Raw genomic sequence first — 26,342 nt, 5'->3', positions numbered from 1 at the left:
CCATTAACCCTTTTTATTTCCTGCTAGTGTGCAACTACCTGAGTGTTTCTGTGCCTTAAATCTTGTGTGGCAGATGGTGCCTAGGCATCAGAAGTATAGGAAGTTCAAGACAAAAGGCTTGGAATTGTCCTGACTCTTCTAACTCCTGCAGTTGTCTCTTGTTCATTCTTCCCTGTTCTGTGGATAGTTACCCGATCACATGCTAGCCACTGGAATATGGGGATGATGTGGGTGAAGGATGTTCGAGCCAGAAAGGCATCTGTGTGTCTGACTAGGGATTGAAATGGTGGGGTCTGTGTTCCCTGCTGACTGAGCCTTCTCTCTGTGCAGATCTGAATTACTGTGGGAATCACCACCCGTGCCTGAATGGAGGGACCTGCATGAACACGGAGCCGGATGAGTATCGCTGTGCCTGCCCCGACGGCTACTCGGGAAAGAACTGCGAAATCGGTACTTGGGGACAGTCACCTCTCCTTGGAGATCTGTAACTGGCATAGGCACTTCCACATTTCAGTGTGGATATGCTCCATCTCTCCTTTCTCATGCCCACGCCTGGCCATTCAAAAAATCACCAAAGACAACAGAAATCCTGCACCAGTTTTCCTTTAAATAAGGCTGAGACTATTTCTTACCTTGCTCTTCTCTTCCTTAATCCAAACATGCAGTTGGGCTGTGGTCCCATGAAATGGGTTACAAATGGCTGCCCATTTTCTTGTTTTCTGGCTTGCTGGCAGGCATGCATCTTTTCTAAGCTGGGGACTAAGAAAGATGGAAGTGATGGATGCTTCTGTTTCTACTCTGATGTGGGGCTTTGGCCCAGTTTTAAGTTGGCTGAATCTGTTGGTTATCCTTTTTAATCAACTGAAACTTAATCTTTTAATGTGGGACTCCTAATATATTTGGATTAATAATGAAATGTTAACTACTATGAAAATGTGCTCAAACCCTCTTACAGAGTCACCTTGAGCAGTCTGAACAAAAAGCATCTTCCCTGTGCCTATTGGCAAAATGGAAGAGAGCATTTAAACCACATCTGTGATAAAGTATGGCTTTGACTTGAGACTAACAGATCTGTGTCTTGAAAAACTGCTTCCTATCTTAACCACAGTACAAAGATAGCATGTTACTTTTCTCTGTCTGTGTACGTGTTGCACCAAGAGCAAAATGTTCATGTTCTGGGGACAGTTTTGGTCTCTGGAGACTTTACTTCATTACTCTTACTTTGGAGCTAAATGGGCAGGGTGTAGTTTCTAATTCCTTCATACTTTGCTTCATATAGTGGTTAGTTGGGTGTTCTGTTTCTTTGTCATGATGTGTGTTAAATCCTTTTTTTGAAATCTGATATTCACAGCTTCTTACTATGAATCTTGCTGTTGATAGTTAAAATTTTAGGTGAAAAGAACCAATTTTTTTCCACTTCACTGCTTGACCTGAAGTTCACTAAACTATTATCAGCAGGTTTTCGGAGTTAATCAGGATGTAGATTTTAAACTTCATAAAGCTCTATGTGGTATTGCAGGTACCATCAAAACTTGAATTTTGCTTCAGCTGGTAGAATGTGATGGAAAGTTTAGGCTAAAATGCATGAAATCTTGCCACAGCTTACCCTGAAAGCTGTGGGTGAGTATGTGGAGAGTTTCAGGTCAGGAGGCAGTGAAAAAGGGAGCCATATACTTGCTGAGACCCACAGTGATTTTTTAACAGTAGGTTGATGTGTGAGCTGCTTTTAGGTACTGGTACTAAAAAGCTTCCTGGGCTTCTGAGAGGGAACGTTGCCAAAAGGAAGTTGCAAAACTTGTTCCTCCTCAACCTGATGGTTGTTTTGTGCAGCCTCTGCCACTGTTACAGCCCTACATGGAGTGACAGGGAGCATCCCTGCCTGTAAGCACCTCTGTTCCCTGATGTTTTTAAGGAACAGTGCTAGAATGAAGCTAAAGAGACCTTTGATACTTAAACTACTACAGCTGTTCAGACCTCTGCATGCAGCATATCCGTTTTGTCTCACTGAACTTAAAAGAAGTTCTGGAGCACTCTGGAGGTGGAAGTGCATGGCTGGAAGTAGAGTGTTAATGGGGAACATTGCTGGGATACTGAAATAGAGTGAGCTCTGTCTGTGCTTAGGCTTTCTAGTCATTAGGTGGGAAGGATGATACATCTTCAGTGAAATCCTGTGTCATCTTCCATCAGGGAATCTTAACTCTCTGTGGGTGGGAGAGGAAGGCTCCAAACTTCTGTACAGGTCTCTCTCCACTGCTGTTTCTCTTAGTTACTTTTAGCCAATGCAACTATTAACCACAAGTTCTCCTTAACTGGTACTGGAGGAGTACTTAGCAAGAATTTCTTTCCTTCTTTCTCCCCAGCTGAGCATGCTTGTGTATCTAATCCCTGTGCTAATGGTGGCATTTGTCACGAAATTTCGTCAGGCTTCAAGTGTCACTGCCCGTCGGGGTGGAGTGGACCAACATGTGCTATTGGTGGGTATGGTTCTGCAGGTGACTGACCTGTTGGGGTGGAAGGGTTGATGCAGCTTACTTGGTGATATCATGTTCTGTGGGTTTGGAATTTGGTGGTAGTCTTCTACTTTCCCAGTCTTTTAACAGCTGAGCACTGGCAGAGTGAAAAGAGGAGGGTTCTGTGCAGTCCACAGTATTGATTCAATGCATTTGAGATCTGTTATCAAAAGCATAGCTGGACTATATCCAAAGAAATGCTCTGTTGCCAAAGCTTGTTCAACAATTCCTGATTCCTTAGCTACTCTGAAGCAAAATGCAGAATGGTTTCATTTCAAGAAAAATACACAGAATAAGTCAAAGGTTTTCCCCTTCTTTAATAGTAGAAAAAATAGATTTGCACACTTAAATGCTTAAGTGTCTGGTTCAGAGGACAGAGAAGTGGTTGAAATGTATTGTGGGACTATAATTGGTTTGAATGTTGCCTGTGATTTGGAACACAGGTGGCTTACCTGTTTTTAAACAGCAGCTGTCCTCAAAAAATAAATACCAAACCAAAAACCAAACCAAAAAACCCTGAAAATTACCAACCTCAGAACCAAAACTGGCTAAATTTGTGTCATGATCTAGGGGCATGATATTCAGTGAACATGCAAAGCATAGGTAGGTTATCTGATTCTACTTTGCTGTTTGCTGATCTTCTCTACTCTGTCTCAAAGATGTGAGAAAAGCCGAAGTAAAAATTAGGTTAGAAATGTTGGTCTGTGCCTAAGCTTGTTTGTTTGTAAATTCTTGCCCTTCATCTCAAACTAATTTTGAAGCAGAACCTGTTAAGCAAAGCTGCAGGCTGTGTGATGGAGGTTCCCCTTTGCCTTTGCAGATATTGACGAGTGTGCATCGAACCCCTGTGCTCAGGGAGGGACCTGCATTGATGGTGTCAATGCATTTGAGTGTATTTGTCCACAACAGTGGATTGGAGCCACTTGTCAGCTTGGTAAGTAGTTCTAAAGCTTTGGACATCACTGCAGATTATTCCTAAACAGTGAATAATCCTGTGTTTTTCTGGCATGGTGTTTATTGAAGGAAATATGGAATATGCGTGTTGTTATTGGTATCTTAGGTCATCTTTAGTAGATCTTAAAGCCAGAAGTTTCAAGTGGATTTGTAACTATTTAAGCCCCAACTTAAGCTTACTTGTAATAGTTCTTTTAGAATGCCCCATAACTTTCCTGTTGCAAAATGCAGCGTTGGTGATGGTAACTCCTTCTCCATGGTGGCAGAACAGTGACTAAGCTTGTGGAGGCCAGGAAGGGATTTGCCCTAACTAACAAATTGCCTTTTTGAGTTTTGGCCAAGGGGAAGAGTAAGATAACATGCATGTGCTACTATAGGCAGGTGTGCATTAAAATCCTGTGGTATGTAAATGGTTTTAGTGCCCTACCAATGTTTAATATGAGCTTTTGATGCTTGGATTGCATGGACACTTTGCTTGGTGCTGCGGTAATCTGTTTCTGGGTTTGTTCTTTATTCTATTCTTTATTTTCTCTTCTTTCACAGATGCTAATGAGTGTGAGGGGAAACCCTGTGTTAATGCTTACTCTTGCAAAAATCTCATTGGTGGATATTACTGTGACTGCATTCCAGGATGGACAGGAGTAAATTGTCATATCAGTTAGTATTTCTTTAGTATGTATGTTGACAGTAGGGTACTTTAAAAAGTTCTTTAAAAAGAAATTATGATGAGTAATAGTACGCATACTTCTACAAGAAAAAATACCTGTTGTCAGGATTTTTCTAACCTCTAGCAATGTAAATTGAAAACACTGTTTGAAAATTTATTTTGAAAGGTAATTGGTATTAAAATGAGCTTAGATATACATTTAAGTAACTAATAAATCTCTTGACTCTTATGTGTTTCTGAATTATATATACAGATTCAATTTAAAATACTTTAAAGTTAAAATGTTAGACATGAAATTAACTGATCTTGATATGTCATTTTAGTATGCTGTAGTAGAAATATAGAATGTAAGTTTCTATTGGATATTTTAAAAAAGTAGGGATCTTTTAAGACATCAAAAATCCTTCCTTTCCATTGAAACATATAGAAAAAATCCTTTTTGAAAATCACTTGTTCTCCATTTTTATGCTAAACCTTTTTGAAAACTACTTGCTGTCCATTTTTTATGCTAAACCTATACTTTCCAGCTTAGTCTTCCAGTCTAAATTCTAATGCTTTTCATATTTTATCCGTAGACATAAATGACTGTCATGGGCAGTGCCAGCATGGAGGGACTTGTAAGGTAACTCTTGTTCATTACATTTCTTGTTGAAAATTAATCTTTTTCTGGTTATGATTTTTATAGTTTGCAATTACAGTTTGGTTAAATGAGTTCAAATGTTAAAAATGTGACACTGCACTTGCAGACTCCTTGCACCCATTTCACAAAATAAAATTCTGTGGTGCTACTGCTGTCTGCACATCCAGAATACAGAAGTAACTTGAATTTTTGTGTGCAAGCTTTTTGTGAATAAATGAATCTTTCTATTTTTGCTTCTTTTCCCTGCTCTGCAAAGGATGAAGTGAACGGTTACCACTGCTTATGCCCTCGTGGTTTCACAGGAAAAAACTGTGAGATAGAAACCAACGAGTGTGAGAGCAATCCCTGCCAGAACGGGGGCCGCTGCAAAGACCTGCTCAATGGATTCACTTGCCTGTGTTCCCAGGGATTCTCAGGAGTCTTCTGTGAGGTGAGGGCAGCACAGACATTACTGCAATGCTTGTCATGGACTGAATTCTTGAAAGAAATATATCTCTGGGTTTAAATGGGAGTGACCCAAGGTTGCAGCGTCACTGCCTGTCGTAGCTGTTACCTGATACTCTGAATAAGCAAATTTGTTGTGCAGTGCTGTCATAGTAGCTGTAACACTTGAATTTGCAGCCTGATAAACTTCAAGTTGTTGTAGATAAGTGTTGGCTTTCCTAAGGATTTTAAGGCTGCAAGTATTCCCTAAGCTTGAAATGTCTGGCAATTTTCAGGACGTGTGTCCTTTAGTTAGACTGGAGTGCTTTAGGTTCTCATCCTTATAACTCTGAGGTATATAATTGAATTACCCTTCAAGTAATCCTACTGCTAGTGGTAGAAGTAGAATAATTATATATCAAATATTTATATTATATATAATGGTGACAATTAACGTAATTACTAAAGGCAGGCGAGTATTGGCTCTTGGAACTTTATCTGAGATCATTTTAGGAACATGGAGTTCTGGTGCTTAAGGATTCACATCTGAAATATTGAAGCCTGTGTTAATTCCTAAAGTATTTAATGGTAAAGAAGATAGTCTCTTTTCTAGGGAGGACATTAGGCTTTTCAATGTAAAATTATTTTGCATTAAGTATTCAGTTTCTGGCTTTTGCTGATAGTCGAATTCATCTGGGTGTTGTGCTTAGTATCAAGTGGAAGCATTAGGCTAGAATTTGTTGGATTTGCTCCAGAACTTTCTTGTGGAGGATATTGGAGTGATCTCTCTTAAACACTGAAGTGTAGAAATTTTATTCTATGTTATTTGCATCATTAAAGAAGCAGTGCCCTTATTTTATTCAAAATTTAAAAGGACTGCAGATACCAACTAGTTTAATAAAGCTGGTGGAGCACCTAATAGCTCATGAACTGTTGCTGCATAAGGATCATAACTTCAGTGCTCTGCTCTGGGCTGATTCATACAATACTGTGTAATTAAAGTTTTAGCAAATGTGCTTGAATAATAGGGGGGAGTTGGCTGCTTGCCTTGTGAGCTGCAGGAAATATCTACCATTGATTCCAGATGCTAAAGTACCAGCTACTGAACTTGCATTTGGAAGGGGAAATTTACACTAATGGAAGGAAACAAATGGAGATATCTGATAGAGGAGATCTGAGAATCTTTCTCAGACTATAGCTATTTTTTTTATAGCTTGCTTTGAATGTTCTGTGGGACAGCACGAAATGGTTTGCTGAAAAATTCTCTGTTGCGACTAAAATTGTATGTGCTCCTCTGAATTAAATACTTAATGCCATTTGTGTTCCTTCTCCTTTGGCTAGTTTTGCATTTTTCTCCTATTTAGCTACCAAACTGCTAAAAATAGGGATCAAAACCACTACTGAACTTAATTTCATGTCTATAAAGTTGAGTGCTATCTTTCTTCCAAGAGAGATGTGAAGAAGGAAAAACTGACTTGAGGGGGAGAAAAACAATTCTTAAGAAAAACAGTTTGGAGGAAAGATACCGTGATGTAAAAATATCCCTTTTGAGACTGCTTTGTGGATTTTGAGACCAATTCAGGACATCACAAATCTGTGATCTTGTGTGTCAGTCTAAAGCAGAAAGCAGCAGAATATTTTTGCCCCAGCAATGTCTATGTTAAAGGTTGTATTGATGAAGGTGAGGTTTAAATTTTGCTCTCTGGATCAGATGGTCAGAGTTCAAAATGCATCTCAAGTAAATGTGTGTAAATTGGCATGCTGATGGTGTTTATTAAAATAAGGCCCCGAGCAGTTTGGTCTAACTAGACCTACTTTGAGCAGGAGGTGGGGAGTAGCTGACCTCTAGAGGTCCCTTCCAAGCTGTGTGGTTTTATAATAAACTCTGTGTTAATTGAGATGGGAAGAGAATTTGCTCTAGGGGATGGGATATTGTACAGGTTCTGTGTATTTTAAGTCTCTTGCAGACACAAAGCTGACAAGTGCACTGGTATTTAACTTGCCTTGTGGCACTTGGTACGTGGGTGTGAAGGACAGAGAAGTGACTTAAAATGATCCAGAGAAGTTGCAGTGAGATGTCTCCTAATGGCTTAAGTAATTATTTACTGACTTATTGCAAATGTGCTTATTCAGCCTCCTCCAAAGGAGTACTTTTTTAGCAATGTCAGAAATGCATTGTGTTAGGATAGACTAAAGTAAGCTGAAGTTTGTCTTGCAGGATGGAATGCAATATTTATAATTTATAAACCTTCTTAAAACTTGAGGTTCCTTGTACATTAGCTTCATCTGTGTCTCTGGCAAAGCAGATAATGCTGCTTACTCCTGGGAAATGAAGCAGCTGCTGCTAACTGTAGTCTCTCTTACAGATGGATATTGATTTCTGTGAACCTAACCCTTGCCAGAATGGGGCTAAATGTTATGATCTGGGAGGAGATTATTACTGTGCCTGCCCTGATGACTATGATGGAAAAAATTGTTCTCATCTCAAGGACCACTGCAAGAACAATTCTTGTAAAGGTACCTGCTGTTGTCCATAAATCTGTCTTGATGGTGGTATATTTAAAAAAAAAACAAAACAAACCATTTTGGGGAGCAGTATAATGCAGAAATGTTTTTATTGTATTCAGTTGAACTTAATAAAATAATGAGGCAGTGAGGAACTGCTGCTTGTTTATGAAGGGGTAGATGGTAACTTGCAGCCAACATAAAATCATGATTAGTTTTAATTTTTGTGAAAGGTCTCTTAAAACTAAAATCTGATACAAATCATTAGTCTAAAGACCACACTTCTTTTTCAGTAATAGACAGCTGTACAATAGAAGTCTTCACTAATGCTACACAAGAAGGAATCCGTTTCATTTCATCCAATGTTTGTGGGCCTCATGGACGGTGTATTAGTCAGCCAGGAGGGAATTTCACTTGTGCCTGTGACAGAGGTTTTACTGGAACATACTGTCATGAAAGTAAGTAGGAGCTTGTAAAAGATTATTCTTTTTGCTCTAAATTTATTTTAAAGTTAATGTTATGAAGCTTTACAACATAAAGCATTTAGATTTCAGTAAAATTGCATAAGGCACTGTTTCAGATGTACTGCTTGAAATTGTTTCTTCTGGTAGCAGTCTTTGGAGTGCTTTATACTTCTTCTGTGACAGAAAACTGGTTTTAGTCCAACTTCAGTGTAAAAATGTCTGTACCCACTACCTTGATGTACAATCTCACGAGCCACAGATTTCTCCAACGTGAGAATGATGAAGATGGGACTAGAACTTGTATTGCTGGTCTGGGTGTTTTTAAACCCCTGGATATCCTTGCCAAGTAAGCATAATGCTCCGATTTGACTTGCTACAAGAGAAGACAGTACAGCCAGAAGCCCTGCCAGGCTTGAAAGCAGATGTTTGAGCTTTTCTTCTGCATTTTCTTTGTGCTGCTTTTCCTAGAGACACTGTGTAGATCACTCCTCTGAGGAGGTGAAAACAGCCTTGAGCAATAATTGTTGACATTTTGTTGTAGATATCAATGACTGTCTTGGGAAACCTTGCAAGAATGGTGGGACATGTATCGATGAAGTTGATTCATTTAGATGTTTCTGTTCAAGTGGCTGGGAAGGAGAGCTGTGTGACACAAGTGAGTACTGCTCTGTGTTGCAGGGCCAAATGATGCAGCTTTGTTGTAACAGAGATGGCTGGTATGTGCTTAATAATGGGGTAGTTTCTCTGTGCTATAACTGTCTTGTTTGCAGAAGTATTTTCAGAAATAACTTCAGGTAGCTTCTCTAAAAACCTCAGCTCCTTTAAGGAGCAGAATCTAATTTTTTGGTGTAGTTCTTATCTTAGGAGAAAACTTCTCCTGGGGATAGGCAAAATTGTTGGCCAGGAAGTGAACTAGGCCAGTTCATGGTTAAGACACCTCAGAGGAAACTGCAGTTGTTTCTTTTTCTGCTCTGAATGAAGCCCCTTCTAAAACATGATGGCAAGAACTCACTGAGACTTATTACAGGACATGCATCAATTAAGATGTGAAATATAGACTGAGCAGCTTTTGGCAGCTATTGCTGTCAAAACAGCCTTTTGTGTGGTCTAGATCAAGTTTATTCTGGAATACTTATGTTCCACCTATTAAAATGCTTGTCTCAAGTGAAAGGAGTTTTCTCTAAAATCCATGATTGTTTAAGTATGTTTAATGTGTGCACATATGTATGTGGTTAAGCCACCTCTAATGGCTGTAACTCTGTTTTAAAACAGAACAGAAAAAGGGAGCCTTAACTGTCTCTCTCATCTCCCAGAATGTCCTGGGCTGAGGCTCCTATTCAGGACACTGTGGTCCCTACTCAGAAAGAAAGCTCTTCCTGAAGTTCAGAATACAGCAGTTTGTAAAAACAAAGCTACTGCAGTGCTTTACTCAGGAGCCATACTGAATGGTCCTTCTAAGCTGTCAGAAGGTCTAATTCATGTTGTTCTGTATTAAATCAGATTATTTTCCTTGCTTGTATAAACATAACCTCATAATAATTAGGATTTCTGTCTTCCTAAGTAGCACAAAATTTATTTTCTTTATAAAGATATTTTTTCTGTTTTCTCATGGCCTTGGCTGGGCTAGATCATCTAATTTGAATAACTGGGTTTTTTTTAGATTTCAATGACTGCTCTCCTAACCCATGCCACAACGGTGGCCGATGCATTGATTTGGTAAATGACTTCTATTGTGAGTGTAAGAATGACTGGAAAGGCAAAACTTGTCACTCACGTAAGTGTTTTTTGCTTTGATCTTTAGATTACCCAAAGATTTATTTTCTTCTCGTGGGACTGGAGTTCCTGAAATTTAAAATAAAACAATTGCAGTGAAAAAATAGGTGCACTTTCATTACCCCTTCCAGTTTCCCAGTCACAAAATGGAACACTTAAAAAATGTATTCCTTCATGTAGTGAAACAGTTTCGTGAGAGATGTCCTTAGATTCCATTCTTTGGGTTGTTTATTGTAATACACCAAGCAAAATTACGAGTTTCTGCTACTGGTGTATTTATATACAAAGTCTCTTTAATTCTGTGATTAAAAAGTACCCGTTTGTAACATTCAGCAGGACCAGAAATTAAAACTGCTTTTTTGTGGTGTGTAGGTGAATACCAGTGTGATGCAAACACTTGCAGTAATGGTGGGACATGCTATGATGATGGAGACACATTCCGCTGCTCATGTCCTCCAGAGTGGATAGGAAGTACTTGCAACACTGGTAAGCTTTTAAAATTCTCTACAGCTGAAGCCAGAGGAAGCAAAGAAGTGTTTAAATAATCAACTGTTTAGTAAACAGACACAATGTTCTCGCTGGCCGGTTCAAAGCTGTTCCAGTTGGGTGGTGACTGAAATTTAATTTCTTCCACTCACCTGACATGATACTGATTTTTAGGAAGCTGTTCTCCTCTGGCTGCTTAAATGGTCTTTTCCATAGCTTCTCTTTTAAGCAGTTCTAGAAAACTTGGACTTGTGTCTTGACTTTTCTGTTGGTCTTTAGAGGCCCTGTGTAATGGTTTTCCTGGGAACTTAGTCCTCTGCTTGGCTTACAGAGTCGCAAGGTTTGTGATCATGAGATGTATGAGCAGGCATACCCAGGAAAAATGAAATTAAGAGCTTCTACCTGGGGGATTTGCAGAGTTAATGCCTGTGGTAGGGAGCTACTTGGTTCCCTGCCCTTTGGAGACTGAATGTGGTATGTGGTGCATCTTTCTGAAAAGGAAACTTCCATTATGATCAGGAAGTTGAATGAAGATAATTTAGCACAGTCTAATTTTTAGATGCAATTGCAGCTTTTAAGTAAAAGCCTGAGCTTTAAATACTAGTAGTTTATTGCAAAGAATGCCTCACAGCCTGGATAACTCTGCCAAATAATTCAGCAGTACTTGAAGACTGCTTACATAAATGGGGCAGAAAGGGGGTAATTCCTTTTTAATAAAATTTCATGGTTTGGTTTAAAAATTGAATTGGGACAGTGGTGAAGGTGGGTGAGAGACTGTCACGTGATTGAGTGTTTTGGAGATTTTTGACCTTTTTGTAAGTTTTTAACTGTTGATTTAAACACTGTTTAAGGTTGTGACACTGACATACCCAGATGATAGGTACTCTTTGTTTTCTGGGCTAATAGACACTTTTTCTGTTTTCAAAGCTAAAAACAGCAGCTGTATTCTAAACCCTTGCATGAATGGTGGGACCTGTGTTGGCAGCGGAGATTCCTTCTCGTGCATCTGCAAAGAAGGATGGGAAGGACGCACATGCACACAGAGTAAGGCTTTTCTCCTTTCTTCCCCTGCATCCCTCTGGGATATTGGGAGTGTCTGGCAGAGAGCTGTTAACTGAAACAAAGAGAGTTTATGGGGTTCATGTGCCAAAATATCTGAATCATTCAGAGTGGGAGGTAGGTGAAGAAGACGATGCTCGAGTAATGAATGAAGAGTTTGTCACGCTGCTTTTTGCATCCTGCCTCTGCCAAAATAAGACTCTCTGCCTTCTATAAAAATAAAATCTTTGGAAACATGTGCAGAGCAGGAAAAAATACTCACAGAAATAATAATTTTAATAATGAAGAGTATCTGGAAAGGCAGGCTGTAGTGTATAAGCCACTTTCTCTGAGGATAGCAGTTAAGTGCTTTGACATACCAAGACAATGAATTGGTTAGGTGGAGTAAAGCCTGTAACTTTGTTTTTTATTTTTTCCCCCAAGGGTGTAGCATTGGGATTGGGAGGGAAACTCTAAATTTGAGATGTTTTTACTCTGCCTACTGTTGATATATATGATAATTGAACTTTTTTTGCAAGTGTGGAAGAAAACATTCAGTTCTGTGTATTTTTCTTATCAAATGTAGTGGCTTCTGAACTATAGTGTTATATTTTAGAAAATAAATTGTGCCACTATTTACACTATCCAATATTCTTTTTTCTAGATACCAATGATTGCAACCCTCATCCATGGTAAGTACACAAACTCCTGTCCTGTACCTATTGTGAAAATAAGCGATCACAGTAATACAGATTTACATTACAGATTAGAATTAATTTTACTCTGAAATAATTGAAGTCAGCCTCTGGAAAGTATCTTATAACCTTTTTTTTTGCTATGCCATATATATTCCTTGACAGCACCAAAGACCACAGAATGACCTTGAATTGATTCATGTATGAACAAATAGAAGTATTTCAGTGTAGTCTCCATGGTGGAACTGACCACTAAATTACAATGATATGAAGTGAATCACATGTGATAACATTTGAAGCATTTGTAATTGGATGGAGTAAAAAATGAGAAATCAAAACCTGTTAGTTTATAGTAAATAATTTTAAACAATATAAAAATGTCCTGTTTTACCAATTACTATGTATAAACATGTTTAAAAACAAAACTGAATTTTTGGGAGATAAAATGGGAACATTTTAAGTACAGAGGCTGATATTTATGGTTGAAGGGGGAAAAAGCTTGTGTGTATGAGTCTATCTCATCTTTCTCAGTTGTCCACTCTGATGCCATAATCTGTGCTTCATGTATTAAAAAAACAAACAAATTTGGAAAACTTTGGGCTTTCTTAGTGTTCACTTGAAAATGCTGTTCCACCTCATTGAGTTATGTGGATGTGCTTCCTCATGGATCTGTGTGGTGTTGCTGTTTAACTGCTGACTTGCTAAGCAATATTGTTTATCTAGCATTATACTGTTGCTCTTGATAAATTGTCCCTCAAAAGAGCAGAAGAATCTTTAATTAAAAAGGCTTTAATTGACCAATGAAACAATGTAGATGGCTTGTTAACTGCACTTTTTTATTTACAGTTACAACGGAGGGATCTGTGTTGATGGAGTGAACTGGTTCCGGTGTGAATGTGCCCCCGGCTTTGCTGGTCCTGACTGCAGAATTAGTAAGTACCTGCATGGGTAAAGAGCTGGATGGTTGTACCACTCTGCACAAATTGGAAAGAACACCTGGTGACCCTTTGTGCATTAGCTCAGCTGAATTCCAAATAATGAAGCAGAAGCCACCTGTTGTTAGCCAGGTACTGATACCTTGTAAATAATAGCAGGTTATGGTCTGTTGCTCATTTCATTAAATGGCACTGAAATGAGTTGGCTTAAATCATGCTTAAAGCCTTGATTGCTGGATTTTCTTGGACAATTCTGTTTCTGGAGTTCTGGCTTCATAGAAGCTTAAACTTTAAATATTTCTCTGTTGATAAGCATCTCGTTGGTAAAGATAACATATATCTGAATGTGTTCCACTTAACATAAGAAACCAAAATGGACTGAGACATTCCAAATGGAAACAAAAACATTGAGTGTAGTGCTGGCACTTGAATAACAGGAGTATGATAAAGGTCTTTCAAAGCTGGAAAACAAATCTGTTACACTGCATTTATTCTGAAGGGTAGAGGCCAAAAAAGAAGGGTGAAGAACAGATCCTAAAAGTGTGTTGAAGTGTTGTGGAACAAGCTGCTGTGGGGGGTTTTGTTGTTTGGTTGTTTTTTTGGGTTGTTTTGGTTTTGTCTTTTTAAAGGAACTTTACCATTTTGACTTGAATGGATATATACCTTATTTCTACTTTCTGCTTTGGAAGATCAGACTTTGAATCTTCTGTAGTTTCAAGGTTTCTGGGCTTGGTCTTTCCCACTCCATCAGTATGGTGATGTGCTTTCAGGTTGAGACATCATCCTCATTCTGGCATAGAGAAAATAAACCAGCACTTCTGGTTGGAGGGCAGCTGCTGCATTTGTGGAAGCATCAGCTTAGTGATGATACAGAACCAGGCATGGCAGATCATTGTGTGTCTAGATCCAGATACCCAGAAAGGGATATTGAATTCTACCTGCCTGCTCCTCTTCCCCTTGAGGCTAGGATGTCACAAGTACAAATACTGTGCATTTGTAATAGAGCTGCAGACATTTTTTTACTTGTTTAGACTGGTATAGATGGAAGGAGTAGCTCTGAAAAAAATGCCTTTTATGGCTGATACAAAAACAGAGTTAAGTCACCTTTTTTAGCATAGAGGGTCTGGAGAATCTTGAATCTATATAGCATGAAGACAGGAGGAAAGAGTAGTTAAACCCTCTTGAAGTTTAGATCTTAGTGCACTTTTGAAGGAAGCTAGAATAGAACCAAAAGTTCTTCCACATCTATTGAATTGTTTTGCATTGGCTACAAGTGTAACAGTCTCACTGCTGCCATTTATCACATTCACTTTCAAAGTCCTGTACTTTAAAATGAGCTGTTACCATGTGTTGGACAAGAGCTGATGTTTAAACAGTTTTCTCAGGGGTTGTAAAGGGCATTCACACTCAATGCAGGGAAATTTTTCAAAAGGTGCTTTGGAAGAGAGAGGTTCTGGTTGAAAATGAAGCAGCTGGTGCCTGTGTCTCATAGCTTGATAAGTTGGTTTCTGTTGCATAGAGTATTGGTCACTTCCCCAGGATAACAAATGACACATTGCTGTCCATCTGAATGAAACATGTTTCCCTGCCTTTGTCCATTGGTTTCTGTGTCTGAGCCTCTAAATCTTTGTGTTTTTTTAAAGAAGCTTTTATGCTAGGTGTCTATGTATTAAATTAATCTACTATTTCAAGGTTATTAATGTTCATGTGTTCCAAACCAAACTGTTACTGTTCTGCCTTATAGTCACTTGTAATGCAGCAAGTCACTTCTTTGAACATTGCTGAGCAAGATCATTGTTCAGCTCTTGCACTCTGATAACTTCATGAAAGCACATGCTTTTGTATGAAGCCTTAATGTCTGAGATTAGTCCCAGAACAGGATGTGAGACTCTTTCTGCAGCTGAATGTGGACAAGGCATTAACACCTTCATCTGTCCAACACCTCTGCTCTGTGAGATGAGTCAGCATATGACTGCTGTTTTGATTATTAGAACTTCAGTTAGGGTGCAATTATGAGAAATCTGTTACAGGTTATTTCTGAAATGGCAGAACTGTTTAATTGCAAGATTAATTCTGTAGCCACACTGTCCTTTGCTATAAAGAAAAGAGGTACTATTAGATAACACCTCAGTAAATTATTAATTACAATGTCCTGTGTCCTTGTCACTGAGTTTTACCTATTTTCTCTCCAGATATTGATGAATGCCAGTCTTCTCCTTGTGGATATGGTGCCACCTGTATAGATGAAATAAATGGATACCGATGCACTTGTCCTCCTGGAAGAATTGGTCCTAGATGCCAAGAAGGTATTCCTATATCTGTAATCCTTTACCCAAAACACAATAGGGCACAATGTAGCCAGTATAAAGTTTATATCTATATATAGTAGTCTGATAGGTAAGGAACAGTAGCTAATATTTTTAATTTAAATTTGTATAATATTTATAAGTTGAAGAGGTGAAGTGTCTGAATGTGCTTTTTGTTTTGTTTTTATCTTTAGTGATTGGAATTGGAAAGCCTTGCTGGCTTAAAGGAATGACCTTTCCCCATGGCAGCCGGTGGGAACAGGAGTGCAACAGCTGCCACTGCTTGGATGGACGTATTGACTGCACCAAGGTAGGCATTTTGGCCTTTTTTCTTAAATTCCTGTGGCTGAAACAAACTCATTGTTCTTCATGCACAAGTTAATCTTTGTCTCCTCCAAATTTCCTTGTTTTTTTTTAAGAAAAGTGACTTTCTGTAAAAGTAGTTATGGATTGTGTTTAATATCGTAAGTTACTGTCCTGCTGTCTACTTGCTAGAACAGGCTCTCTAGACCATTTTTTGCAGAAAATTAAATACAAGCTGGAATAAACAATAAATAAATTTCAGTGCTGAAGCTTTGCAAACACAGTTCTAGAACTCCTGATTTTGTGAAATGTGAGTTCCAAGGTGGAGGACACGTAGGAAGAAGTTTTCTCTGGGTATTAACTGCCTTGTTGAATTGTCCTTTAGTAGCTTTATGAGTTGATAGCTTTCAACCTTTTTATATTTATTGTGGACTAGATCCTTGTGGTTTTGTGACTGAGGAAAAGTAAGACCTAAATGCAGATGGAGCATGTGCCTTAAATTCAATCCGTCCATGTGTGGTATTAGGTTTAGAAATCCCTATGTTCCTAATAGCTGTACAGTGCTGTGTAGGATCTTGAAGGCTACATGAAACTGTAGAATATCCTGAGTTGGAAGGGACTCACAAGGATCTTCCAAGTCCACTTCCTGGAATGGAGCTGTGTTTGGAAATTTGTGGGTACCAGCAAGCTGTTACCTTTTGGGAGCATGGTTGGAGTGGTTGTGCTTATCACCAATGTGCATCAGCTCTTAACATATTCACCATTCTCTGGCAGGGGTCTCAGTGTGAATGTTGAAGAAATTAATCTTTGTGGTGATATTTCTCTTTCTATGTTGTAGAAACCTAGAGGACTATATTAAAATAAACACTTCAATTTCTGTATAACTAACTGCAACAAATCCACCAATTCTAAGGAGATATCCCAGTCAGTGGTTTCTCAGATTCTTTGCACACATTTTTACTCTTGTATCTGTACTAAATGTCCTCATTTCATGGAGAGCAGTTCCATCTGCTACTAGGACTACAGCAGTATCAAAAGATAGATATTTTTCAATGTGAATTGCTTCTTTGGATTTACTGTATGAGAGTAACTACCTGTAAAAGTGCTTCGTTCTTTTTAATTTCTAGGTGTGGTGTGGAAAAAAGCCTTGTCTGTTACACAAATATTGGGATAATTCCAATAACCAGTGTCCCATGGGTCAAGAATGCCAGGAGAAGTATATGAAATGCTTTCAGCCACCATGCACAGACTGGGGAGAATGCAGTGCCTCTGAACCTCTGCCTAGCAATATCAAGTGTCTGCCTAATTCTGGGTACTTGGACAATGATTGTGCTAGGATTACTTTAATTTTTAATGGAGACAAAGTACCCCAGGTGAGAATGGAATTATTACTGAAGTATGGCAATATATGTAGGGATCTAGTCTGTGTCACAGTATGAAAGATTAAGGTTTCTAGTATGGCTCCTTGCTATTATAAGCTTGCAAATTTTATTACTAAACTCCTCTATTGCTTTTAATTGTGCCTTGTCTAAATGATGAGGCAAAATTCGGGTTTGTACTGACTATTTTATCTTCTTGAGTCTTGAAGAACTATTTGCATTTCAAGATGGGCTCAGACTGTACTAACATAATTATGCAAGCTCGGTTTTTTTGCCCTTCATTCCAAAACCCTGTTCTTCACTTTTCTGCCCTTTCTTGCTCCCTTCTTTTCTGCCTTCATCAGTTCTTAGCAACTGTGAGAACTCTGAAGATCCTTATGTTTACATGCTATTTTTACTTGAACTAAAATGGCACAATCTCCCTTGCTTCTAACAGGGCACTACAACAGAAAATATCTGTTCTGAAATCCGGTATTTACCAGCTACTAGGACTGTTTCTAGGGACAGAACTCTGATAATACTGTGTGATCCATCTTACTCCACAGAGAACGCAGTGGAAGTTGCTATTGTAAGTATAAGATGTGTGTGTATATATGTGTATATATATACAAAAATGTTTTCTTATTAGTTTTTGCTGGGGAAGAAGTTGTTCAAGCTTGTTTCACTTGAATGCAGGTGGAACAATCCGTGGCTTAGTCTTGTCTGCAAAGCAATTTTGTGATCTCACAATTTCCTACACTGCCAGAGAGCTGAAACTGCAGGTTTTATTAATGATAGATGGCTACTACAGGCTTATGAGAAATTACTCTAAAGCCTAGTTCAGCCCAAATTAGTGAACAGGTGCCTACTTGTTCTGTCAGAAATCTTGGGCTCTTGACCTCCTCAGTAAGGAGATATGGTTACATGTGGCAGGATTGTTTCTGTGAAGAGGTTTCTGCTGTGGATTTAGTGTATGGCTGCTTCAGGGATGTTCTTTAAACACAAGGTACTAAGTGAAAAGTGGCAGAAGGTGCAGGTTGAGTAGATGAAAGTCACTTACCCTAGTGAGCTAAAGACTTGCTTTAGATGCATTTACAGCTCAATCACCCTATACCTGTGTATGGCTTAGTTTTCAAGAAAAAGTTTTCATGATACCTGTTTATCCAGGCAGAAGCTGGACTGTCTCTGCTAGTACTGTAAAGTGCATGCTGAGCCACAATGCAGGGAGCAAAGTGTATGGTATAAATAGAGCAGACTGTTATTAGTCCAAGCTTCTATCTAGATAATCCACATATCTTGAACTGCTCCAAACTATGACTAAGTTTAGCTCATCAGTTAAATAACATGGAAGTCACTGCCTTTCCTTTGAGGTATGTTAAGTTAACAAGTAGGTGTGCTACCCACCAAGTCTGACACTGCATATGCAGTTTGGGTAGAGCCAGCCATGCTGTTGCTGTGGTAAGCTTTTAGAGAACTGTTTGTAGCTACTCCCAGGCAAATTCAACTGAGTGAACTCAATTAAGATGTTGCTGGATTTATAAAGAATGTTTCCATGGTTAGGTGACTGCAATAACTTCTTGCTTTCCCCCTTCACACCCTTTAGTCCTTTGTCCCACACCGAGATGAACAAGATAACAGCCTTATTCAGAATGCTGCTAATACAATAGTAAATGCCATCACCAAGCGACAGAACAGCACGGTTATGTTGGCAGTAACTGAAGTCAAAGTCGAGACCATAGTTGTTGGGAATTCGTCATCAGGTAAGGTTCTAGTGCATACCTCCTCTGTGGTGTGATTTCTGTTCCCCTGCTATATCAGACTTCCCTTATCTTTCTCTACATTGGAGAAAATGATCCACCAGGTTGTCTTTAGTTGCTGTTACTAACTGATGAGAAAGTGCCTTGGAGATCAATTCTGTCCTTGTGTGCTAGTTTAAACTTAACCTCATCCCTAACATGATTTTCCCAGATACTCTTGCCATGGTTTTGGCTCTGACTTCCAGCCCATCTCTCCAGCTGAAGCACACCTTTCATAAGATCAGGAGTTGTTCTTGTGTGTAGTTCCAATCCTGTCCAATTCGCCTACATTAACCTTAAACCAACCTCAGCCCTTGATGCTGCTGGCACTGAGGCTGTGAAGAAATGAAAATGTGGGGAGAAGGAAGGTGTGGTATGATACCAATCTCTTCTGAAGTGCTCGTGTGCTATTTATTTACCTTAACAAGAGTCAAAGATGCTTAGTTTCTTCCAATACTTGGCCATGATGTAAAATTTCACTCTCTTTTTCAACATATGTTTTTCACTAGTGCACAGCTGGCTTCAAATGTAGCATTTATTCCTCTTTAAGAGGATATAGTGTGATTGGAGACCTTTATCTCTGAATGCTGGCTCTCCAAGAGCTGTGCCAAAATCAGCTATTGGAGGTTTTGCATGGCTGTGTTCCTGCCTGGGGGAGGCAGGAGACGGGCTTGTGGAAGACCGCTGGTAGGCTCAAGTTCAACTAAGCCCCAGAGTGAAAATCTTACAATGGTAGGAGGCTCTCCCAACTTTTTCCTAGACCTCCCCAACATAATCTTCTGGAAGATCTTCCATACATAGTCCAAACGATTAGCAGTTTGCCTGGTTCCACTTCCCTTTCATTTTCCTTCTAGGAAATGCCTTTCATCTGTTAAAGTCTTGGCAAATGTGCTGTTTCCTCAGCTCTCCTGAAGGAGTGTGCCTGCTTTGTGCTTGCCTTAAACAGCAGTTGTGTACAAGATAAGGAATCTAGCTGGGATTTTGACATACCTCAGCCTCTGGCTTTTCTGATTGCATGTTAAATTCTAGGGCTAAAGGGATGCAGACTATTTTGCCTCCTACCTCAATAAGATTTAAAGATTCTCCCAAAATAGTAGATTAATTTGGGTTCTCTTGCAAAATGGTTTCCAGACTCTTCATTTTGGTATGAGTGCTCAGTATTGACCACTGGCCCCGAGTTCTTTAAGTGGAGCTGTTATGAAACAAACTGTAACCTGTTTTTTGATTTTATTTGTTGTATTGCTGCCCCTTAATTGGTTAAGGTGGGTGAAAACCTATCAGAACTTGTGGTGTGAAGCCCTATGTGTTGAGAATCTCATCCTGTTCATGATACAATGTTAGGTTGCTTATGAAAAATCAGGATAGAGTAGCAGCTATGAGTGCAATCCTTCCCATAACTGTTAAAATACAGTTTTGAGATCCCTTGAGGCCAACCACGTTGGCAGTTTACTCACCCTCCTTTACCAAAAGGAAATGTTTGAGAATGTGTCACATTCCACATAACAATGTGCTCAGAAGACACTTGAACATTGGAGCGAACGACCGCGGTGTTGAAACAGTGATTGTTTTTGTATAGTCATTTCCAGGTTATTCTGTAAGCAGATGTCATAAAACTGCTGAGGGAATTTATGTTTGGATCAGGCACTAGAGTGGTGGGTTGATAGTGTTTGTCTTCAGAGCTGCTGAATAACCCTGTTGCTCTCTATAAAGACACCTCATCTCTTGTTGCCCCTTACTACGTGTTTTTGCTTATCAAGAAGAACAGATAAAAGTTGTTATTCTCTCCTAGCTGTACAGCTCTTGAGGAAGGGGGGCAGAAGACATCCAAATATACATACATTTTCCAGAAATATTTTCCTAGAGAAGTACTCTGTGTCTATGTAGCTGGGAGAAAACTGTAGTGACGTTTGGATTGGGAGAGTTGAGAAAAGTAATTGCCACAACAACTTTTCTTTGTTCATTGAGCAGGGAAGACTTTTCTCTCTAGGGCCAATACTCTGATATTTTGCCCTGAGGTAGAACAGGAACTTCGTGAAGAATGCATGGCCAATTTGGTTACATAGACCTAACCTGAATGTTTTTGGAGATCATTGGTCCATAAAAATCCATAGACACTGATGGTAAAGGACTGTTCTTTCTGATGATAAAATGTGGGACATATTTGTGGGGCAAGTGCCAGTACTTCTAGACCAACTTAGAGGCACAGTGCTCCATTGCCTGCCTCCTGCTAGGATAAGGTTTTTCTTCAGAGAAAATCCTTATCCTAGCAGGATTACTCAGGTTTTCTTGGCCAACTTTGTGTAGATGCTTGAGAAAGATGCTACTTAACAAAACCAGTTTGTCTGTTGGAGGGGATAAAATATCTCAAACAGAGCTTTCCTCCCTCATCATTCATCATGTAAAACTAAACTAGTAAAGAGCACTTTCACATGGACCTGGTGCATTCAGGCAGTTGTTATTGTGCTGTAATGACATCTTACTTCCTTTCTCCTAAAAACAGTTCAGGGGATCACCTGTAGTTAAGCATGGATGCTTCTCTTGCAAATGTCCGGTGCTATGCATCTTATTCTGTTAACGTGAGACTTTTTCTTTCCATTTGCCCTCTAGATTATTTGGTTCCAATTCTTTGTGCAGTATTTAGCATTGTGTGGCTGACTTGCATAATCATCTGCGTGTGGTGGACTCGGAAGAGAAGAAAAGAGAGAGAGAGAAGCCGTCCTCCCAGAGAAGAGGGTGCCAATAACCAGTGGGCACCTTTAAATCCCATAAGAAATCCTATAGACAGATCTTACAGTAACAAAGACATTCGTTATGAATGCAAAAACTTCATATCTCCTCAAAAGAGAACTTGTGATGCAGTAGAGGAGTATGTAGAGTATGAGGAAGAGGAGGATGAAGAGGAGGAAAGAGATGAGGAAATGGACAAATTCCTATCTCACAAACTCGCAAAGCCTTTGCCGACAAAGGTGTCTGACACATCAGAGAGCAGTCCAATAAAGAAATCACATCAAATAGGCAAAATGGACAACAGATCTGTAAAAAATGTGAATGCATCAAACTTTGAAGGCAGTAGAGACTAACCTGTATTTGGGATGTGGGCAGACTGCGCCTGCGCTTTTGCTGGGGAGGGGAAAAATTGACATCTCCACTTTGCATCAAGGACTAAAAATATCTGGAGTCAAATGTTCATAGTTTCTTTATTTTGCGTAAAAAAAATAAATAAAAATAATAAATAAAATTTATTTTGTTTCTTTAGCCTTGTATAAATTATTCAATGACTGTCAGATGAAAAAAAATGAGTAATCTTTGATAGTTGCTATTTTTGTAAAGTTTACTTATAATACACTCGCTATGTGGCAGAGGAGAGGTTGTATTTTCAATATGTGTAAAGTTTATTACAAAAGACTGTACACTGTTTACAGAATGTATTTCTTTTTATTACTTACTCTAATTTAATGGTGGCTTTAAAACCTCCTGGTTGAGGAAATTGTGTGAACTTTAAACTGCTTTCTTGACTTTGAATCTCTATTAATGGCAGCTCACTGCACTTGTTACGTTAGTAGCTTCTGTAAGATTTTTTCCAAATTTGCCTTACACACTTTGTAATAGGAACAAAAAAAAAATATAGAGATCTTTCAACTGTGGTTTAAAAGTGGCCTTTTTATTTCTGTTTAATTACTTTAGAATTGCAGTATTGAAGCATGTGACAAGTGCCTTGAGATTAAACTTTTTCTATAGCAACTGTCAAAGACTGCCATATCAATATAGTAAAATTGTGAGAACTCTAGGTTCCCCAACTGACACAGTTTATTTTCTAATAGTGAAAGTGCTTTTTTGTAAATATGTACATATTAAATGAATCACTCTGTATATTTGATTTAATAAGTTAAATATTTTGGTCTTTTTTTTTTTTTTTTACATGTCATTCCTTTTAATTTATGTTGCAGAAAAGGAGGTTCTATGGCAGTTTATAAGACTTTTTTTGGTATTATGTCCAGATTAGAAAATGATGTTAATACAATCAATGTTAGGAATCTGTTGGTCATTTGTATTTACATAGGAACATAACCACTTACATGTAAATAGATCCAGAAATGTTTGTTTATCCCCATGTTCAGCCCATCTCAAGAACACTAACGGGTGCATCTACTGTACAGTACCAACATAGAGAGGCATTGTTTTTTTCTTTTGTGAATATGTTAATTACATGTGGTATTACTTTTTTTTGCGTTTAAATACAGGCCTAATGAAGGGAACAATATTTTCCTCAATCTTGTTTCTGTTGTGCTTTATTCATCTTTTGCTCTAAAGGAAAAAAGCTGGCAAGCTCAGAGGATGGGGAGTACCTCAGTAGAAATGGTTAAATATTATGGAAGGCTTATGCTTTTTCTTTTTTTTTTTAAGGCTTTTACTATTGCTGTTAACTGGGCAGACTGTAAGTTTATTTTAATTACTGAAGAAGCATAACACTACATACACCTAGTTACCCTACCACTGAGAGGAACGGATGTCTGAGAGTGTAAACTCTGGCCCACAAACAATGTAAACATGAATGTTTTGAAACCAGTTCTTTTATACAGGAATGCAGGATTTGCTTTGCAGGATCATCTGTTTTAGTACATTTTTTTGACATGTTCTTAAAAAATAAAAAATAAAACCTTTCAGAAAAGAAACTATTTATTAAAGCATTTTATAATGATGTTTGTTGTAACTTTTTTACTTGTGCTAAATATTCAAAACTTATTTTGATAACCTGGTTAGGAGTTAGTTTAGAAAAGGGTACTATCCTTCTCATGTTCCCCAGTATAATCCTGAGTATTTAAACCAAAACCACTTTTTTTCTGCTACTCTTGTAACTTTTTGTACTGTAATGCTGCTGTCTTCCATAATCTAATAAAATGATTCCCTCATTGTGTGTAAGATACTCCAGATTGTTGTTTGCTTTCTAAGTGCTTGGTGCTCAGATGTGACCAGGCTAAGCAGAGGAGAAAGTCCAGCTTTAATTCCTGGTCCTTCCCTTAAGCCGAGCGTGCAGCACCGAGCGCTGGCGCTTCCTGAGCCAGCCCAGCAGCCTTGTCCCACGGCCAGCCTGTGGAGGAGGTGCTGTCCTCCTTGGAGACACCTGCAGCTCCCAAACTGGGGCTCTCCCTGCTGTGATAAACACCAGGGCTCTGTTCATCTGCCAGCAGCTGCACTGGATGATCCCTGTGGGTGCCATCCAGCTCGGGATGTTCTGGGTGGCCCATGTGCCTGTTGTGCAGTGGTTCTCCTCCTGGCTGCTCAGTGAAGCCTTGTCTGAGCAGAGTTTGGCTTCCTGGGGTGAGAAAAGGGCTGGCTGAGCATGCAGGGGCCTGAGGGGAGATGTCCTTTCCTAACTGTTGGATTTTGAAGTAAATCTACTCTGCAGCCATTCAGAGCTTTTACATGTCATGCTCCAGTCTCCGTTGAGGTCTATTCCTGTTTGTGTAACAGTTCCTTTATATGTTTAACATAGGAAAAGATGAATTCCTGCATGATAATATGGTATAAAAGTTGAATTTTTTCTTATAGCAGAATTTTATATCCTGGCAGAGTTTTTATTCTAGTTATGATACAGCTACTTTTTGTTGCTTTTCTTGGAGAATTTGCTTGTCTTCATCATGACAGAAACAACTCTCAGTTCTCAAAATCTGTTACCTTTCTCAAAAGGAGAAATAATAGATTTATATGTTTGGAATAAGGTCACTGCTGTTCTGTCATGTAGTCATGAGCTGGCTCATTGCTCCCAAAGGTGCAAATTCCATTTATTCCCAGTACTGAAGCAGCATATGCTTCATCATAAGGGGGCACACTGGTGGTCATCACCCACTGTTGTGAACAAAGGAACTGATCTATGTCCAGGAGTTCTTCCCCTGTGGATTCGCAAAATCACTGCAGGCAAGTGTTCAATTTTGTAGTGCTCTTTCCCTGCCAAAAACAAGAATTATTTGATGTCTCCTTCGTGTGATGAGTGAGTTATGTACACTGAGATACATGAAACAAGATTAATAAGGTTAGGAGGATAAACAAAAAAGTAAACTTTGCACAAATTGACTGTGGTCGATTTTATGCAGATCTTATTTCTATGCTGCTCTTAAGTTACTTGTGTGTCTCCACATGCTTCATCTCACCTTATTCAGTAGTTTTGTTTCCTCTTGATTTATTTTTACAGGAGATGTTGAACTCTTGCATCTCGAATATTTACTGATGCACATGTGCTGAGCATTATGGTGCTGCCAGAATCCTTTTTGTTGCAAGAACGACATAATGAGACAAACCAATAAATGGACTCTTGTGATTTTTCTAAGTGATGAATAGTTGTGGGTTAATTTTTCTTCACTGATGCTCTATCCAAGACCTGATGTTAACCTGAAACACCTGCTGAGCTCAATTGTTTTTTGGCCATTTGCTGCTCTCTGGTTTATTCTCCAGCAGGCCACATAATTATTCCTCTTCAGGTCTGACTGTGCTTGGATGAAAAGTTAATGTATCCAGTAAAATAACTGACTCTGCCAATATCTTTTTAAGAACAAGCCAAGGGTTGAAAGGTTTTTCAGTCACTGCCTTTAAAGCTGCAGAGGACACCAGTTGCTGTTCTCGTTGTGAGGAAACTTGGACAAAAGGGATGGGGTTATAGCATGTGACATATTTGCAGAGGAATTTGTGTTAGAGATATGGCGTGTGACTGAATTGAACTCCCTCATTTTCCTGAGTGCTGGTGGGCCACCCTAGTGCTTTGGGTGCACTGGAGAAAGGATGAGCCTGAAGAGCAGTTCAAATAGCTTGTGAGCTGTCCTGGGCAGTTGGCATCCCTTAGGCAGTCTAGCAGTGACCTTTAGGAGGTTTCTTGTGAGTGAGAGGAGTAGAGATTGTCTTTGCTCTTTCACCATTCTCAGCAATAAGGCTAGTGCTTGTATCAAGCTTAGAATATTGCTCTTGCTGTGAAAAAATTATGAGACTCTCATTGCTCTGTTCAGTGCTGCAAAGCAGTCCCTGGCTAGCCCTGTGTTCTTATTTCATCACAGGCAGTGAGATAAAGAATGGGCTTATAAAACAGTAAAGGAATAAAAGGTCCCCTTGAGAATGAGAGATGACTAAATCCTTCCCAAGTCCATCCTTGTTTCTTTATGAGCATATGGGACTTTCTGCTTTTGCTCTGTATACATTTGCTCTGTATATTTTTTTCAGTGTGACAGGGACTTAGTCTAAGTGCAAAAATATCTCTTCTTCAACCACTTGATTGTAAACATGTGCTTGCAATCAAAAGTTTATAAATTAATGTCATAAGTAATATTCCTAAGTAGGAAGTTTTGGGGTTTTTTTATGAGAATCATTAAGTTTCATGGTTCACTGGGTAACCTTTTCCCTTGGAAAAGATAGATTGCATCCATCTAGGAAATCTGGATGGTTTATAAGAATCTCCTTTTTATACTCTATTTACTATTTCTAGAGCAAGAAGAAACAGACAATG

General features: G+C 38.9%; 1 protein-coding gene across 2 annotated transcripts in view; it reads left to right on the top strand.

Moving 5' to 3' along the window:
- The window catches only part of JAG2 (jagged canonical Notch ligand 2), a 42,502-nt gene extending 18,725 nt beyond the window's left edge, over positions 1 to 23,777 (top strand). Inside the window, exons 5-24 of one of the 2 annotated variants that reach the window (XM_033515174.1) lie at positions 331 to 450; positions 2,361 to 2,474; positions 3,331 to 3,444; positions 4,008 to 4,121; positions 4,707 to 4,753; positions 5,028 to 5,201; positions 7,561 to 7,711; positions 7,993 to 8,157; positions 8,705 to 8,818; positions 9,824 to 9,937; positions 10,309 to 10,422; positions 11,350 to 11,466; positions 12,125 to 12,152; positions 13,002 to 13,087; positions 15,283 to 15,396; positions 15,591 to 15,706; positions 16,827 to 17,072; positions 17,515 to 17,646; positions 18,661 to 18,817; positions 21,461 to 23,777. In XM_033515174.1, coding sequence (XP_033371065.1) covers positions 331 to 450; positions 2,361 to 2,474; positions 3,331 to 3,444; positions 4,008 to 4,121; positions 4,707 to 4,753; positions 5,028 to 5,201; positions 7,561 to 7,711; positions 7,993 to 8,157; positions 8,705 to 8,818; positions 9,824 to 9,937; positions 10,309 to 10,422; positions 11,350 to 11,466; positions 12,125 to 12,152; positions 13,002 to 13,087; positions 15,283 to 15,396; positions 15,591 to 15,706; positions 16,827 to 17,072; positions 17,515 to 17,646; positions 18,661 to 18,817; positions 21,461 to 21,933 — 2,810 coding nt within the window. In that variant the 3' untranslated portion in view covers positions 21,934 to 23,777. The remainder of the gene's footprint in view (positions 1 to 330; positions 451 to 2,360; positions 2,475 to 3,330; positions 3,445 to 4,007; positions 4,122 to 4,706; positions 4,754 to 5,027; positions 5,202 to 7,560; positions 7,712 to 7,992; positions 8,158 to 8,704; positions 8,819 to 9,823; positions 9,938 to 10,308; positions 10,423 to 11,349; positions 11,467 to 12,124; positions 12,153 to 13,001; positions 13,088 to 15,282; positions 15,397 to 15,590; positions 15,707 to 16,826; positions 17,073 to 17,514; positions 17,647 to 18,660; positions 18,818 to 21,460) is intronic. The other variant, XM_033515175.1, reaches the window with a different exon arrangement.
- The last annotated feature ends 2,565 nt before the right edge of the window (positions 23,778 to 26,342 follow it).

This window comes from Parus major, chromosome 5 (genome assembly GCF_001522545.3).
Source record: "Parus major isolate Abel chromosome 5, Parus_major1.1, whole genome shotgun sequence".
In the NCBI taxonomy this organism is placed as follows: domain Eukaryota; kingdom Metazoa; phylum Chordata; class Aves; order Passeriformes; family Paridae; genus Parus; species Parus major.
The sequence above is the reverse complement of the archived record's forward strand: the minus strand, read 5'-3'. Positions and strand labels throughout refer to the sequence as shown.